We start from the raw sequence: 16,081 nt of genomic DNA on the forward strand, positions 1-16,081 counted from the left end.
AGATTCGATGTCTCCAAGACGTATACTAGTGATTGCTGGCTCTGATAGCTCGGGCGGAGCGTATGTGCCATTCAGATCGTCTACCCCGGGACACGCTTGCTGACCTATCACGGTAGCGGCCTAGAAGCAGATCAAAAAGTTATTGCAGCTCATGGATGTTATGCAATGACTGCTACGACTGCGCTAACGGCGCAGAACACCTTGGGCGTGCAAGATGTTCATCACACGCCACCGCCATTTTTACAAAAGCAGATTGATGCCTGCATTGGTGATATCGGCGTTGATGTGGTCAAGACTGGTGATACTGAATTCGCTAATCCTAAAGAAGTGAAAATACTGATGATATAGGTATGCTTGCGTCTGCGGACACAATTCGAGTCGTTGCCGACGCCTTCCGCAGTCATAACGTCCACACTTCTGTCGTTGATCCTGTATGCCTTCCCAAATAGCAATGTTAGCTTTCACTGAAGTAGTACCAGGTCATGGTATCGACAAGCGGGTCTGCTCTGCTCCCCAAAGAAGCGATCTCCACGCTCATTAGCTCACTGCTTCCGTTATCAACACTGCTTACGCCGAACCTTCCCGAAGCGGAGCTACTTCTCAAAACCGCTGGCAAGAGGTTTAAGTCGCCAGAGAATGTAGACGACATTATCAACATCGCTAAAGCCATCAAAGAGCTGGGACCTAAAAATGTCTTAGTCAAAGGCGGACATTTACCCATGACGAAGGACAGACTCGTGTCGAAAGATGAAGCGGAGAAAAACATTGTACTGAATGTGTTGGTCGGCAACGGGATTGATGTGACTGTTGACGAGACAGCGTATCTGAAGAGCCGCAATACACATGGGACCGGGTGTTCGCTTGCTTGTAAGTTGTGAACATATGTACGGATGCACAATGCTAATTGACGACATAGCTGCAATTGCCTGCAACCTCGCTTTGGGCATGGACATGAAGAGCGCTGTCCGAAAAGCTAATCTGTATATCGAGGCGGGAATTAGAACGAGCGTGGATATTGGAAAAGGTTGTGGCCCCATCAACCATTTTCATTCGACCTACACATTGCCGTTCGCTCCGTAAGTTCCGTAGACTCGCTTTGTGAGGTCTTACTGACATGCATTAGCGGCAGCTTCATTGACTACTTGCTTAGCCGCGAAGACGTGAGAGGACCTTGGCAGAAGTATACACAGTGAGTATCACGTCCATTGCAAGGTCCGCATTCGCTGATCGTATCTCTACCAGTCATGACTTTGTGCGGCGCATGGCTGATGGAACATTACCCATCGCCAACTTCAAGCACTATTTGATTCAAGACTATCTGTTCCTAGTAAGATATCCTGGAGGAGCTCATCACACAAGCTGACATGCAGCAGGTTCATTTTGCACGAGCGAATGCACTAGCCTCGTACAAGTCGAAGTCGATAGCTGATATAAGCCGCGTGAGTGAATCTACACGCTTTTGCGAGCTGAATTAACAGGGCATAGTCTGCGCAGCAAGTCCTACACCTACAGGCGGAGATCAAGCTCCACATTGAGTTTTGTAGAGAGTACGGGTTGGCAACGGAAAACATAGAACAGCAAGAAGAAGATCAAGGTGAGTTTCCATGAGAACGGAAGAGCGAGCTGGTCTAACAGTCCCTAGCATGCACCGCATACACAAGGTTCGCCCTTTCTTGTATCTCGTTGTACGTGGCTGATATCTTGAAGATACGTCTTAGACATCGGACAATCTGAGGACTGGCTCGCGCTTCAAGTTGCTCTCCTACCTTGCCTGATCGGATATGGCATCATTGCCCGGCGATTGTACAATGATCCAAACACAGTGCGAGGCGGGAGCAGGTACTGGAAGTGGATCGAGACCTATGTAGCGGAGGATTATCTCAAAGCGATGAACATTGGACGAGGTAAGCCAAGGTGTGATGGTGGCATGGCATTCGTGAGCTGACATGCCAGACCTGATCGAGACATATGCGCGGAAGCAAAGTGCATCGCGCATAGATGAGTTGGCTCAGATATTTATACATGCGACGAACGTGAGTAGCCGGTATGTGGACAGCGCAAGAACGCTCGCTGATAATTGCAGATGGAGAAGGGATTCTGGGATATGGGACTGGGCGCAGCATCACCATAGACACAACTAGAGAGTAATGGGTCTACCTTGGTACTTCGCGTCACTAGGTTCCACTGAAGGCACATAGCGCGGAAAACGAAGCCGAAGCGATGTTGCCACTGAACGGGTCGCACAAGACGTGCCAAGCCTGATAAGATAAGCTGTCGCCCCTGCCTCCGCGACGAGACTAGCGCCTGCCTGTTAGCGTTTGCGACTGACTTTTTCAAATGTTCTGCCTCGCCTCTGCCGTCCCTTCCAACACACCTCTCTTACACCCGAAAACACACTTCTCTCTCGACGTGTCAAATCGACACACGCCCACTCCTTTCTTGCAGCCCGTTTCTCGCGCTGCACTTATTTACGACCGGCACTCGTCCAGTCCCCGGCCTACTTGACCCAAGCGGCGTTATCCAACGACCCACCCCTTTCCCTCTATATAACATGTCGTACGGAGGCGGCGGCGGCGGCTACGGCGGCAGCTACGGCGGTGGACGCCATGGCGGCGGTGGACACTCGAACGGCAACGGGTACGACACGACTGCTGGAGGATATGGTGGATCCGCGTATTACGATTATTCCGGCGGCCAATATGCTTATGGGTAGGCATCATCGGCGTGGTTTATCGGCGGCCCCATACATCTTGCATTTTCTTTGCTCATCTCTTCTACGTGCAGAAGGAGTAACGACGCGACTCGAGCAGCGGCTCAAGGAGCCCACGCACTACAGTCGGCCAGTCAGATACTCTCTGCATTGACGTAGAAGCCCTGTCTTGTTCCTATTTGAGCACGTTTGCTAACTTGACCTTAGATACAGCGGTTCCAACAGCTACAGCGGTGGCGGCGGAGGCGGTTATGGAGGTGGAGGTGGAGGTTATGGTGGTGACCGACGCGGCGGAGGATTTGGCGGCGGCGGTGACAGAATGAATAACCTCGGCGATGGTCTTCAGCAACAAAACTGGGGTATGTGCACAAATGTAACCTTATTCACGATACAGCTAACGGTACGGAAAGATCTTGACACCCTTCCGAAGTTCGAGAAATCGTTCTATAAGGAGGACCCAGCTGTGAGCAGCCGCCCAGAGTCCGAAGTCCTAGAGTTCCGCAAGGAGAAGGAAATTACTGTGCAGGGCAAACAGGTCCCCCGACCTGTAACCACGTTCGACGAAGCTGGTTTTCCTTCATACGTTATGAGCGAGGTCAAGGCGCAGGGTTTCGCCAAACCCACGGCTATCCAGTCCCAGGGTTGGCCTATGGCTTTGTCTGGACGCGATGTCGTCGGTGTCGCCGAGACAGGCTCTGGAAAGACGCTCACCTACTGTCTTCCGGCTATCGTTCACATCAACGCTCAGCCTCTGCTTGCCCCTGGCGACGGACCGATCGTCTTGATCCTTGCTCCCACTCGTGAATTGGCCGTCCAGATTCAACAAGAAATCAGCAAATTTGGAAAGTCCTCCAGAATCAGGAATACCTGCGTCTACGGAGGTGTGCCCAAGGGTCCGCAAATCCGCGACCTTGCCCGCGGTGTCGAGGTGTGCATTGCTACGCCCGGTCGTCTGATTGATATGCTCGAGGCTGGCAAAACCAACTTGCGCCGTGTTACCTACTTGGTCCTTGATGAGGCTGATCGTATGCTTGACATGGGTTTCGAGCCTCAGATTCGCAAGATCATTGGCCAGATCCGTCCGGACCGTCAAACGTGCATGTGGTCGGCTACCTGGCCCAAGGAAGTGCGTCAGCTTGCTGCTGACTATCAGAAAGACTTCATACAGGTCAACATTGGCTCCATGGAACTTTCTGCTAACCACCGCATTCAACAAATTGTTGAAGTTGTTACCGATTTCGAGAAGCGCGACAGGATGAGCAAGCATCTTGAGACTATCATGAACGATAAGGAAAACAAGGTCTTGGTCTTCACAGGTACCAAGCGTGTTGCTGACGAGATTACTCGATTCCTCCGGCAAGACGGATGGCCAGCGCTTTGTAAGTTCCTTTTGCCTTTTCTCGATATTGTATGGGCTAACGTATCCTTAGCCATCCACGGAGATAAGCAGCAGAACGAGCGTGACTGGGTGTTGAACGAATTCAAGACGGGCAAGAGCCCCATCATGGTTGCCACCGACGTGGCTTCCCGTGGTATTGGTATGATTGAAAACCCCCCGCACCCCCCTCCATTGACCGCACCGGGTATTATTATGCGTGATCTGTTAGATGCTCTGCTTAGGTCGTCTCGTGCGCTCGCTGCTTTTGTTCCCATGACATCGTCCAGGGCTTTACGTTTCTCGAATCTGATCACCAGGGTTCCTTGGACATGCCGGTGAAGCTTCCTTCATCGTCTTTTGTTTCAAGTATCGTCCAGATACTCCTGAGGCAAGTTGAGATGTTTGCGTTTTCGCAAGTTGTAGTCTCTTCCAAGGTTCTCTGGCCAGGAGACAGTCACAGCCATATCTATTGGACCCGGATGCCATGACCACTTGTAGCGCACAGAGACGGTTGCATGCAACATACTGCAGCTTCACGCGACGTTTCTTGGTCGTCTTTTACTCGCCTGCTTGATTTTCATGCTAACATTTCGCGCTCAAGATGTTCGTAACATTACCCATGTGCTCAACTATGACTACCCGAACAACTCGGAGGACTATGTTCACCGTATTGGTCGTACTGGTCGTGCTGGTGCCAAGGGTACCGCCATCACCTTCTTCACCACTGAGAGTAAGTCAGTCAGTTCCGCATGTTGAAAAAGGCTAACAATCCTCCAGACTCCAAGCAAGCTCGTGACCTCGTCGGTATACTCACCGAGTCCAAGCAGCAGATTGATCCTCGCCTTCACGAGATGGCTCGCTATGGCGGCGGTGGAGGTGGCGGTGGTCGCTGGGGAGGCGGTCGTGGCCGTGGCCGCGGTGGAGGCGGTAAGCCGTCCTGAGTCGTGTTTGGGAAGTAGTGGATGCTAATTCGGTAACAGGCTGGACTGGCGGTAACAACGCTCCTGTCCGCAACAGCCGCTGGTGAGCAACCACGGCAACCCTGTTCCTCTATCGCCGCTGTCGCTCGCTTTCTTCTGAAGCCAGCAACAAAACCAAGGCATACTCCATCATCACCGGCGTACTGATATAGACATTTCGTTATGGGTCAGTTTCTTTTTGTCATTTGTCCTCCAGCAGTGGAAACTGGAATCCACTGCCAACGTATGCTGATACCCAGGACGAGAATCACTTGGGCTACCGATCTTCGGCTTGGTCCTATTAGACTGGCATTTTCGAGTAATGTGTGCGAGCTGCACAATTGCCGGCTCACTTCTGCAAGAGCTGAGCTCTCCGTTGGGAAGCTGTTTAGCAATGCGAACAATTTTTCACAGTAAAAGTCATGTTTATTATAGCTCATATAGACAAAAAAACTGCATTCTATCTACCTCATACTTGCTGTAGATGTACAACGTGAGATTTCCGACATTGGTCGACTTGTTATTTTCTCCGGGACATGTGTATCCGGAGTATTGGTCTGCCGTTCCTCACTATCGCCCAAGCAACAGACTAGTCGCTTAGGCTTCCAATGCATTGCATTCAGAGGAGAGGTGGGAGAATAGGATTGGATCTCATTTGTTGATGTCGTTATCATTTCGTATAGATTGGACGGAACATAAAGCTACATAGATACATCGAACAGATAATCAACCCAAATTCTGCGACCGCACTGGCATGCCTCATGTGACGACCGTCTACAACTTCTGCTTCTCCAAGCCCTTCCATCCCCACTCCTGGGCAATCAGCTCAGCCGCCCTCTCGCCGATACCCAAAACCGTCAACATAGGGTTGATGGTCGGCATCTCGGGGAAGACACCCGCATCCGCAATCCTCACACCCTGCAGACCCCTGACTTTCAACTCGTGATCTACGACAGCGTACTCATCCTTGCTAACATCGCCCATCTTGGTCGTACCAGCGGGATGGTACACGGTATGCGCGACGCGGCGGCCGTACTCGGAGAGCTGCTCATCGGTCTGGACATCTGGACCCGGCGCAACTTCGCGCTTGAGCCAGTCCTTGAAGGGGGCTTGTTGAGCGACTTGGCGCGCGGCTTTGAGACCGGCGACGATGGTGGCGGCGTCGTAGCCTTCCGGGTCGGTGAAGTAGCGGAAGTCGAGGGCGGGCTTGATGGTGGGATCGGAGGAGGTGAGGTAGACGCGGCCTCGGGAGCGGGGCGGGGATGTTGGGGTCATGCAGAAGGCATCGATGGGGGTGTCGTAGCCGAGTCTGTGAGGGACTGTTAGTTGAGGGTTGGATGTCTACAAGTAGGGGCAGACTTACCTTGACGTGTTTAGGCAGAAGGGAATCTGGTAGCAGTGCATCATCACATCTGCCCAGTCGCTGTCTCCGCCCGCCGCGTTGGGGACTTCGCGGCGCAGGAAAATACCAGCGTCCGAGTCCATGGTGGTCTGGTTCTGAGGCACCGGCTTGTTCAGCTCCCAGATGATGATGCTCTCGGGGTGATCGAGGAGGTTCTCGCCAACGCCCGGTATGTTCTTGACAACAGGAATGTTGAGGGAAGAGAGCTGGTCCTTGGGACCGAGACCAGAGAGCAACATGAGGCGAGGTGTGTCGACGGCGCCGGCACAGAGGATGGTCTCGCAATTGGGGGAGAGGACACGCTGCTCGCCGTTCTGGAGCGTCACGTTCACGCCGAGGACCTTGGAGCCTTGGACGTTGATCTTGCTGACCCATGCGTTGGTCAGGACTGTGAGGTTCTCCCGCTTCTCCTCTTCGCGGAGGATGGGGTGGATGTAGGCTACGGAAGCGCTGCTTCGTCGGCCATCGTCGGGATTGTATGAGACGGAGAAGAATCCGACGCTGGGCTTGAGACCGCCCTTGGTCTTGATCTCGTGGTTGAAGTCGTGGATGACGGGGATGTCGAGGGCCGTGGAGCAAGAGTTGACCCAGTCCAGGCACAGCTGGTTCCGGTGCTTCTCGTGCACAGGCTGGACGGTGTTGCGCAGGTTGTCCAAGACGCGGGTGAAGGTCTTGAAGGTCCAGCCCTTGCAGCCCTGAGCCTCCCACCTCTTGCAGTCGTATTCAAACGGCCTGAAAGAGATCAAGGTGTTGTGAGAAGAGCAGCCGCCGAGGACCTTGGCACGCGAGTGTCTGATGTGCGAGTTGCCCATGGGCTGCTCAGTGGTGCCATAATCATAGTCGAGCTCTCCGCCCAGCAGATTGAGCCAGTCCTTGAGCAGGAGCACGCGGTCGTCCATGAAGTCGCTTGGGCCAGCCTCGATCAACAGGACCTTCTTATCGGGCAAGTATTCAGAGAGGCGCGAGGCAATAACGCAGCCGGCGGTGCCGCCGCCGACGATGACAAAGTCGTACTGGGCATTGGAGGGGATGGTGGTGGTGGTGGGCGCCATGGCTACAGACACTGGGGAAGAATGGAGTGGGGAGCAAGCTCGAGCTCGTGTGCTCTTTGAGAAAACTTTTGGAGCGGAGGTTCTAAATAGCTCCGCTGAGGGACCAGACGGCCAGCAAAAGTGTTAGCGGCCGGTACCCGACGACGCGACAATGCAGGGCTGTGATGGAACGAGCAGCTTGAGCCGTCCAGGGCTGACCGGAAGCACAGACGAAGAGGTGCACTCGAGGTGAAGAGAAAGCAGCTCGCTACTGCAGAACCTGTCGTCGAGCTACCCGCATAAGAGATGGCTCCATCGGATTTCGGTGGGTCCAGGCCGTCGTCCACGTGCCGGCACCTGGGCTTGTTGGTGGCGGCCGAGCGTCTGGCGGTGCATTCTGCTCGTCGGCCAGCAGACGTCGCGCCCTGCAAGCCCGTCGCCCGCGCGTCGAGCTGCACGGCGGAAAGGCGTCGACGTCTGGAGCTGATGGAGACGCGAGCATGGGGACGCCCCCACTCGCCTCTGCACAGAGACTGCAGGAGCGGTGCGGCGCTAACCCGGCGCGGGCTGGCGCCAACGGCCGACGCAAGCCGATCCTACGTGCGCCAATGCGCTTGGGGTAGCTCTGTCCAGCGCCGTGAATTGTGCGAAATCGTCGTGCAGCCTCGTGTGCAGCTGCCTCTCGCGACGTCCCGTATCGCCCGCGCACCGGACTGATTGTCTCTTCGTGTCGATAGAGTGCTGCCCGTTATCGTCGTAGAGAGGGGGAGAGCGCTACCCCGCCAGACGTCCGTCGGGAGCTTCCTTGTCCATGTGAGTGGCCACTTGCGGATTGCAGCAATTGATCATTGATCCTGGTGCCTCGTTGCTGCACAGCACATATGCCATTCGTCCAAGACGACAACATGTCGCTTCCCTACCCACCGCGGTTTGCCTACTACGACGGCAAGCTCCAGTCCGCGACCTCGACCTCCTCCTTCCAGACTCTTGATCCCGCCACCGCAAAGCCCCTAGCAAACATCCACACCACCTCTCCATCCGCCATAGACGCCGCAGTCGCATCTGCACAAAAAGCGTTCCCCGCATGGTCCGCGACACCACACATCGAGCGCGCACGTATCCTCCAGAAGGCTGCCGCCATCCTCCGCTCGCGGAACGACGAGCTAGCTAAGGTAGAAACACATGACACGGGCAAGGCCTTCTCTGAGACGTCGACGGTAGATGTCGTGACTGGAGGCGATGTGCTCGAATACTATGCGAACATGGTCGGAGGCGGCGGATTGAACGGCGAGACGATACAATTGCGCCCGAATGCGTGGGTATACACTACCAAGAACGCGCTCGGAGTATGTGCAGGCATAGGCGCGTGGAACTATCCCATTCAGATTGCTTTGTGGAAGTCTGCGCCCTGCCTTGCCGCCGGCAACACCATGGTGTACAAGCCGTCTGAATTCACGCCGCTTCATTCCACACTGCTGGCGGAAATATATGCTGAGGCCGGCGTTCCTCCTGGTGTGTTCAATGTCGTGCAAGGAGGAGGCGACGTAGGCGCATATCTCACAAAACACCCGGTCATTGCCAAGGTCAGCTTCACAGGTCAGGTTTCGACAGGACAAAAGGTCGCGGGGAGTGCCGCGGGCGGCATGAAGTACGTGACCATGGAGCTCGGCGGCAAATCCGCCTGCATCATCCTCCCCGATGCCGATATCGACCAAGCAGTTGACGGCGCCATGATGGCCAACTTCTTTTCGACCGGCCAAGTTTGCACCAACGGAACCAGAGTCTTCGTCCCGCAGTCAATAAAGTCTGTCTTCGAGAAGAAATTGCTCGACAAGATGAAGCACATCCGGGCTGGCGATGTGTCGGATCCGAAAACCAACTTTGGCCCATTGGTCAGCAAACCGCATTACGAAAAGGTCCTCTCGTACATCAAGCACGGCATTGAAGTGGACAAGGCGAAGCTGCTCTGTGGAGGGCCGGAGAAGCCCACATGGCTCTCGTCTCACAAGCAAAAGGACTACCAAAACGGCTACTGGGTCGCTCCTACCATATTTACCGACTGCAACGACAAGATGCGCATTGTACAAGAAGAGATCTTCGGTCCCGTCATGTCTCTGCTTCCCTATCCTGACAACGACATAGCTTCGCTGATCGCACGCGCAAACAACACGAACGTTGGCCTCGCCGCGGGCGTCTTTACGAGAGACGTGAACCTTGCGCACCAGGTCATTGGGCAACTGGAGGCCGGCATCACATGGGTAAACACCTGGGGTGAAAGCCCTGCGGAGATGAGTGTGGGAGGGTGGAAGCTGAGCGGAGTTGGCGTGGAGAATGGAAGGAAGGGCCTTGAGGCGTGGGTGAAGAACAAGAGCACGCTCGTAGATATGGGCGGTGAGGTGCCTACTGTGTTCGCGAAATTGTAGGTTGGAGTTGGAACAGGTAAAAGATGCATGGTTTGGACGCTGTACATATCACGAATCTGCATGTGCTTTCCCATATGCGTGGGTGCGATGATGGAGTTGCATGCAGCTGGAGGTCGCTACTGCTCAACGTCGTGCTTGTTCCGTTGTCTGGCATCTCGCGTAGGTCTGACCGCCGTGGCAAGACAGGCTGCACCCGCTTTCCGTCTCAAGGCGACGATTCCAACAGCATCTCGAATGCTCGTAGTGTGCTTCTTGCCCTGTGGTTTCGGGGCAAACAAGGCCCTGTCGCCGATGGAAACGTCAATCGCGGAGGCCAGGTGCCCGTGCACCGACAGCCGTCTCCACCACTCAACACCACGGTTGTGTCATCCGAGCGCCATTGATCTACACCGGCTACGATGAGGAGAGCCGATGCTCAGGCCTCACGTCAACACGCGGTGAGACCATGCCTGGCCATGTGTCGCAAGGGTCTGCCAAAACGGTTTCGAAACAGCTGAATTGGCAATCCGGAAAGCTCTCGTTTGGTCTCTGGTGGCTGCTGCTATGGACTGTACACATGTGGGAGAGTAGAACCCGCATTCTACAACGTTGCCACGGGCTGCATGCACTCGCTTCTCATTACACGCACAAAGCATCGCCGGTTCCCCGTTCCAGGAAGGCGCAGACGTGTAATCTTGGGCCGGGCCAGGGACTGCAGTACGCCTTCCACCACATTCGACTAGGCTATTAGTCTTCGATTGGTTTCTTTCTCCGTTTCATGTGCGTCGTGGTCATTCATCAGAGCCACGCCAGAGCTATTCATGGTTCCAAGGCAAGCTTGAGCCGTTCCCGGCCCCACCACATGTGGGAGCAGTGAGCTGAAGGTCTGATATATGCCCCAGACTCTCTGCTCTTGCTATTAATTCTTTTGCCTAGCCGTCATACCCAACGTGTCGTTTGCTGAATATGTCTTCCACCGGTGGTCCAGGACAAGCTGTAAGTGACTGCGTGTGACTGCATCCATGTACAATAGTTGACACCTCAAAAGGGCCCACCACAACATGCGCCGTATGCGCCTCGTTTCATCGGCCTGGGCGGTATGCCCGCGAAAATCCCAGACATACCAATAACTTCAGTCTTCCTGTTCCTGTATCTCATCTTCGCTGTAATCCACATCAAGATCATGAAATACAACAAACACCGAGGACACAAGTTCATATTCAACGGAGCGCTATTCGGTAGCTTCACCCTTACCATGACAAGGCGTCATATACTGACTGTACGCTAGGATTCTGCAAGGTTCGATTGATTACCATGTCCATGAGAATAGCCTGGGCATGCTATCCGAGCAATACCAGCCTGGGGATTGCAGCACAAGTCTTCGTATACGTTGGAACGATCATTCTCTACCTTTGTAACTGGTTCTTCACCCAACGCGTTATCCGAGCCCAGCATCCGCACATTGGATGGTCGACTCCCTACCGGATCCTGCATCGCGGCAGTATGATCACACTCATCCTTGCGTTGCTCATGATTATCGTGGCTTCCATCCAGCAATTCTTCACCTTGGACCCCACTATACTTCGAATTGATCGGGATCTGCAGCTTGCGGCATTCACATATTTCGGCGCATTTACTCTTGCACCACTTGTTATGTTACTTATATCCTTCGTCATACCCCGTAGGGGTACGGAGAAGTTTGGTGCCGGCCGTCTAAGGAACGCTATCGCTGTGCTCTTCATTGGGAGTTCAATTTTGGCTCTTGGTCAGTGCTTCCGTACCATTACCGGGTCGTTCCCAGAGATTCCGCTCCGCACTGCTCAAGGTCAGTACAACGCAATTCCATGGTACTTTTCCAAGGCCAGCTTTTATTGCTTCAACTTCCTGACCGAACTTCTGGTCGTCATCTTCTACGCTATCATGCGTGTCGACCTTCGCTTCTATGTTCCTGATGGGGCGAAAAAGCCAGGAGATTATAGAGCATACCGCGAGAGCCACTATAATGTGGACGTTATTGGCAACGAGACCAGACTCAAGCGTCACTCCGGGCCTACCGGAAGTGCCAACTCTGTCAACTCAAATGAGACCCTGCATGTGTACGGGGCTTCTATCTTCGAAGATACACGCACTTTAGCAGACTCACTCCGCTTCCAGTCATCCGTAATGGAGATCGATGATAAGACCGGTCACTGGAAGATCAAACGCCCGTCGTACTCGAACGATGGTTCGATCAGAAGCAGTTCGCGGCCCTCGAACAGGTCACAGTCTTCGCTTTGGGATCCCACCCGAGCTACGTTGATGAACGACATGCCTCCAGTTCCTTCTATGCCCCAACCTGGGGACTGGCCTCTGCGCGAATCGCAACTCCACCTTGGTCAAGTGCCGGTCAAGGAGCATCTCCGCTCTCGATCGAGTAGTTCGCCTCACAGAGCGTCCCGTTTGCGTTCCGCAAATATCGCGCACACTCCGGAAATCGAGAAGAGCGATGCTATTGATATGGCCATCAAACAGCTCGAGGGGCACGCACCACCGGAGTACGACTTCGTTGCCCTGCCAGCCCCGAAGAAGGTATATCAACCAGGCACCGATATCCCTAAGAAACATACATACAAACCAGCGGCTCCGGGCGCAAACATTGTTCGCAAGAAGGAGCACAGGCTTAATTGTCCCCTAGGTTTCGACATTACTTGTTCTACTACCTCGCCGGTAAGCACCTATACCACGGGGAAATCAGATCTCCCTGCAAAGAAGGATCATTCTGCGCCAGCCGCGATCACATCACCGCGGAGGCAGCCGTCGTTGACCTACAGTGATGGGAACACCACTAGTATCAATACGGAAGCAGCAGAGCGTGAGTTCGCAAGGTTTAGTTTCGAGGCATCGCCCAGAGACGCGAGTGTTGAGTAGGAAAGGTGTCGTCTTCCATAAGGCATGAAAGATAGCCTCACAAATTCCATTGCACATGAGCGTTGGCGTTCGGCGTTTTCTTCATATATGTTAATGAACGAGGATGAAGCACTGTGTATATACTGGTATCACCAGGAGTGGAAGGAAAAGACTAGGATAGTAATCTGTCAGACATAACTCTACAAATGTTCTTTACGTTCTCTACATAGCACATACGGTCTGTCGCGATAACCTTGCGGATAGCCTCTCCACGATTAGAGATCCTGGAGTGAGTTGCTGCAACCACGTCAGATGTATGCAAGCACTCGCAATCATTCGTACTGCTGCGAGGGCCCCCCCGTTTTCGTGCTGTCACAGACTGTCGGCCTGACATTGGGTCGTGGTACACTAAGCCAGCCGGCCATGATGAACTGGAGGGGCGAATGAATGGTACATTCATGTAACCTATTCTCAGTTTGCGGGTGACTGGGGCAACGCTGGGGCAACGCTGGGGCAACGCGGAGGCATTGCTGTTGAAGAACAAGAATCCGTTCTAGACTTGCATCGAGAGTGTGTGATCGATTACCATTAACTCAAGGGTTTCACGGAGGTTGCCATGTGGTGTCTTGGGTGCATGAACGTTTCGCACGTGTTTACTCATACCAAGAACTGGTCGCCGAAGCAGATATGTTTGTTTTGGACTCGAGTCCTGAAATTGTATGATTACCACACCTTCTTGGATTTACAGCAGAATTTCTTATTCTGTATCTAGTAATAGATGCCAACAAAACCGTTCCAACCCTTTGTATCTTCTGGTTTTGAAGCCTAACAATGGGCAGTCGACGTGCTACCTCACACCGCAAATGCAGCCGCCCGCCCACTAACCCAACGGCGACCACCGCAAGAACGCGTCAGTATTCCAGAGAGCACTTACGAAGGGGCCGGTGCAGCTGAGCGGTCATGCTGCCCGAGAAGAGGCGGTCGGATGCAAGCCGCAGCACGGCCTAAACCAGCTCAAGAATATTGGAGAGAGGCGGTGCTTGGCGTACACGGGTTGAGGGGCATCCGGACTCACTTCGCCGCCTGACGTGACGGGGAGGACGAGATGCAATCCCGCCTATGGAAAACGAATCAGCCGTCGATGAGATTGTTCTCGAGCGTCGAATCTATCGCCCGCCACTACGGGCATTCTTTCATCTGCTCGCGCTGACTTTGCACACCTGGGCATGCTAAATATAGGTCCCACAAGACAAGAGCGAGGGCTGCCAACATCCCCCAAAACAAAAGCGATCCTGGAATCTTTCCATGCAACCTGGCCCAAGATCGTAACGAGTGACACTTTGGACGGCGTTATTTTTGTTTCCCATCCAGCTATTCACGCGGCTGACATCATCGCGTACGCCACGTGCATGACGCGGTGTCCCTTAGGGCCAAGCTGTCGATCTAGCCAGGCGGTACCCAGCTCACACCCAACTCAAGTGCGCCGAGATAGGGCGTAAGCTGCTTAATACGGCTCTTCTCCACCTGCGCCGCGCAGTTTTTCGCACTCTTCTCGACCCCAGCGACCGCTAACACTATGGGTCTCACCAGGAAAAAGACCACCTACATCAACATCACTCCGATACCGAGCTTTATACCCCGGCAGCTCGCGATAGACATCCTACACAGTCATGGTGAGATAATTGAACTGAACCCGCTCGTTTTGAGCTTCGAAGCGATCAAGGCGCCCCGGGATGCGCCCGCCGACGAGTTCTATGCGACATGGTACGAAATCACACAGCGCATCCAGTACATCCCAGGTATCGGCAAGCTTGGCTCCGGTGTCATCAAGTTCAAGGGATGTTTTCACGACATGCCATGGGGGTTGCAGACACACACCTATGCGCCTGCGAATGTAGATTTACGGAACAAATGGCAAATATGTGGTTCTCAACCGGGGGAACCGCCCGAGACGCGGGAGTTGGGTATCGGTGCACCGCCGGAGGGATTATATCTACGCGAAGACATCGAGATAAAGTGCAACGTCGCGATGATCAGTTTTGTGAAAAAGGAGTTGAAGGCCGCCTCCAAGGTGTTGGTGGAAAGGATGTTGAAGAAAGCCGAGCTTTTGGACTCTGGAGCCTTGTCCGCGATGATGGAGAACGGCAAATTGAAGACTATCAATCCGGCAGATCGCTCGAGCCTTGGTCGACACCCTGCGTCGCCGCATTCCCCAAACAAGCGACCTTATAAACTGCCCAACTCACCAATGCGATCACCTGCTCTTCCGGCTCAACAGATGTACCATCCGCAAAAGCAAGGACAGGGACAAGACGCAGTGATGGAATTACCGGGTGATTTCTATCATCCGCAAGCATCGCCAAGTCATCTAGTACCGCAGGATAGGCGCTATTCGACTGCCTCGGAACTGTCTGGTAACGAGCCAAATGCTTCAGATAGTCGATGGTCCTACCAGAGCGCTAGTACAAGACCCAGCTCTTACAATTCGAACGGCGGCATGCGCTCACCCGGGCTCGAGCATAACAAAGAATATTCTACCGAGCTTCCGACCATGAAGGAAACGCATGAAGAACACGACGAGAGGAGGAGGTTCCAACAAGTTCCATGGCCGGGTAAAGAGGAACACGAGTACAGATATAATCCACAGGATTTCGCGCGCATGCAGCAGCAGCAGGCGCACGCTCCACAACATTCCGTCTACGACCATGCGCAACGGCCTAGCGGTGCCTAAGAAAAAGCTTGCCCTGCCTGCCTTCGGCGTATTGGAGTCTCCGCGGAAAATCAGATGTTTGGATGATGTTTGGATTGGAAGGCGTTATCTTGAACTGAACATGGGCACGATATCACTGTCATGCTGTGGAGTTTAGTCATCTCACGTTGAATACCAGAATCCTTCCCGCTAGCATTCCATCTTCTATAGAAGCCGTTACTAAATCCCGATGTATGCGCACTTGCATACTGTGGTAAACCGCGTTGCAACGACCTGCCTTTGCCGATGAAGTGGCTGCAGATCATGACGACTGGATGAATGGAGAAGCTGCCGGACTTCCCCCATTGGCGCTTTTTGTTTCACACCCGATTACCTACCAACCGTAGCGGCGCACGAGGCACCGCTGTTTCTTTATCCGACGGTTGGGTCCGCTGCACGACTTGTGCCCCGCTGCGGCGGGTTCTGGGGAAGCAGTTGGCTGCCGATCCTTCACTCTTCACTCGTCGTGCAGATGAGCTTGGTCGCGCTTATCACCTCCTAGCGTGCCTCGCCCGATCTTGTCGCGAAGCTTTCTATAAACCGTTCAGGCCCCCGCATTCTCCC

At 53.9% G+C, this 16,081-nt stretch overlaps 6 protein-coding genes across 6 annotated transcripts; 5 read left to right on the forward strand and 1 right to left on the reverse strand.

Annotated features, from left to right (window-relative positions):
• Positions 1 to 165: 165 nt before the first annotated feature.
• THI20 (trifunctional hydroxymethylpyrimidine kinase/phosphomethylpyrimidine kinase/thiaminase) lies at positions 166 to 878 on the forward strand (the record flags this gene model as incomplete). The annotated part of the gene is made up of 2 exons (XM_056217272.1): positions 166 to 327; positions 474 to 878. 2 exons carry the CDS (start codon positions 166 to 168, stop codon positions 876 to 878), a joined length of 567 nt encoding a protein of 188 aa, XP_056068828.1.
• Positions 879 to 2,551: 1,673 nt separating this feature from the next.
• Positions 2,552 to 5,029, forward strand: DBP2 (ATP-dependent RNA helicase dbp2; the record flags this gene model as incomplete). The annotated part of the gene is made up of 5 exons (XM_056217273.1): positions 2,552 to 2,709; positions 2,918 to 4,089; positions 4,141 to 4,248; positions 4,690 to 4,818; positions 4,866 to 5,029. 5 exons carry the CDS (start codon positions 2,552 to 2,554, stop codon positions 5,027 to 5,029), a joined length of 1,731 nt encoding a protein of 576 aa, XP_056068829.1.
• A 792-nt stretch (positions 5,030 to 5,821) lies between these two features.
• On the reverse strand, positions 5,822 to 7,501 carry N0V89_008520 (uncharacterized protein; the record flags this gene model as incomplete). The annotated part of the gene is made up of 2 exons (XM_056217274.1): positions 5,822 to 6,356; positions 6,411 to 7,501. 2 exons carry the CDS (start codon positions 7,499 to 7,501, stop codon positions 5,822 to 5,824), a joined length of 1,626 nt encoding a protein of 541 aa, XP_056068830.1.
• An 860-nt stretch (positions 7,502 to 8,361) lies between these two features.
• Positions 8,362 to 9,903, forward strand: N0V89_008521 (uncharacterized protein; the record flags this gene model as incomplete). Its single annotated transcript, XM_056217275.1, has 1 exon — positions 8,362 to 9,903. The coding sequence occupies one exon, from the start codon at positions 8,362 to 8,364 to the stop codon at positions 9,901 to 9,903; it is 1,542 nt and encodes a 513-aa protein (XP_056068831.1).
• Positions 9,904 to 10,848: 945 nt separating this feature from the next.
• On the forward strand, positions 10,849 to 12,789 carry N0V89_008522 (uncharacterized protein; the record flags this gene model as incomplete). The annotated part of the gene is made up of 3 exons (XM_056217276.1): positions 10,849 to 10,878; positions 10,931 to 11,120; positions 11,171 to 12,789. 3 exons carry the CDS (start codon positions 10,849 to 10,851, stop codon positions 12,787 to 12,789), a joined length of 1,839 nt encoding a protein of 612 aa, XP_056068832.1.
• A 1,555-nt stretch (positions 12,790 to 14,344) lies between these two features.
• On the forward strand, positions 14,345 to 15,499 carry N0V89_008523 (uncharacterized protein; the record flags this gene model as incomplete). Its single annotated transcript, XM_056217277.1, has 1 exon — positions 14,345 to 15,499. The coding sequence occupies one exon, from the start codon at positions 14,345 to 14,347 to the stop codon at positions 15,497 to 15,499; it is 1,155 nt and encodes a 384-aa protein (XP_056068833.1).
• Positions 15,500 to 16,081: the final 582 nt, after the last annotated feature.

The sequence above is a fragment of the Didymosphaeria variabile genome (genome assembly GCF_027946475.1).
Source record: "Didymosphaeria variabile strain IMI 356815 chromosome Unknown scaffold_6, whole genome shotgun sequence".
NCBI lineage: Eukaryota > Fungi > Ascomycota > Dothideomycetes > Pleosporales > Didymosphaeriaceae > Didymosphaeria > Didymosphaeria variabile.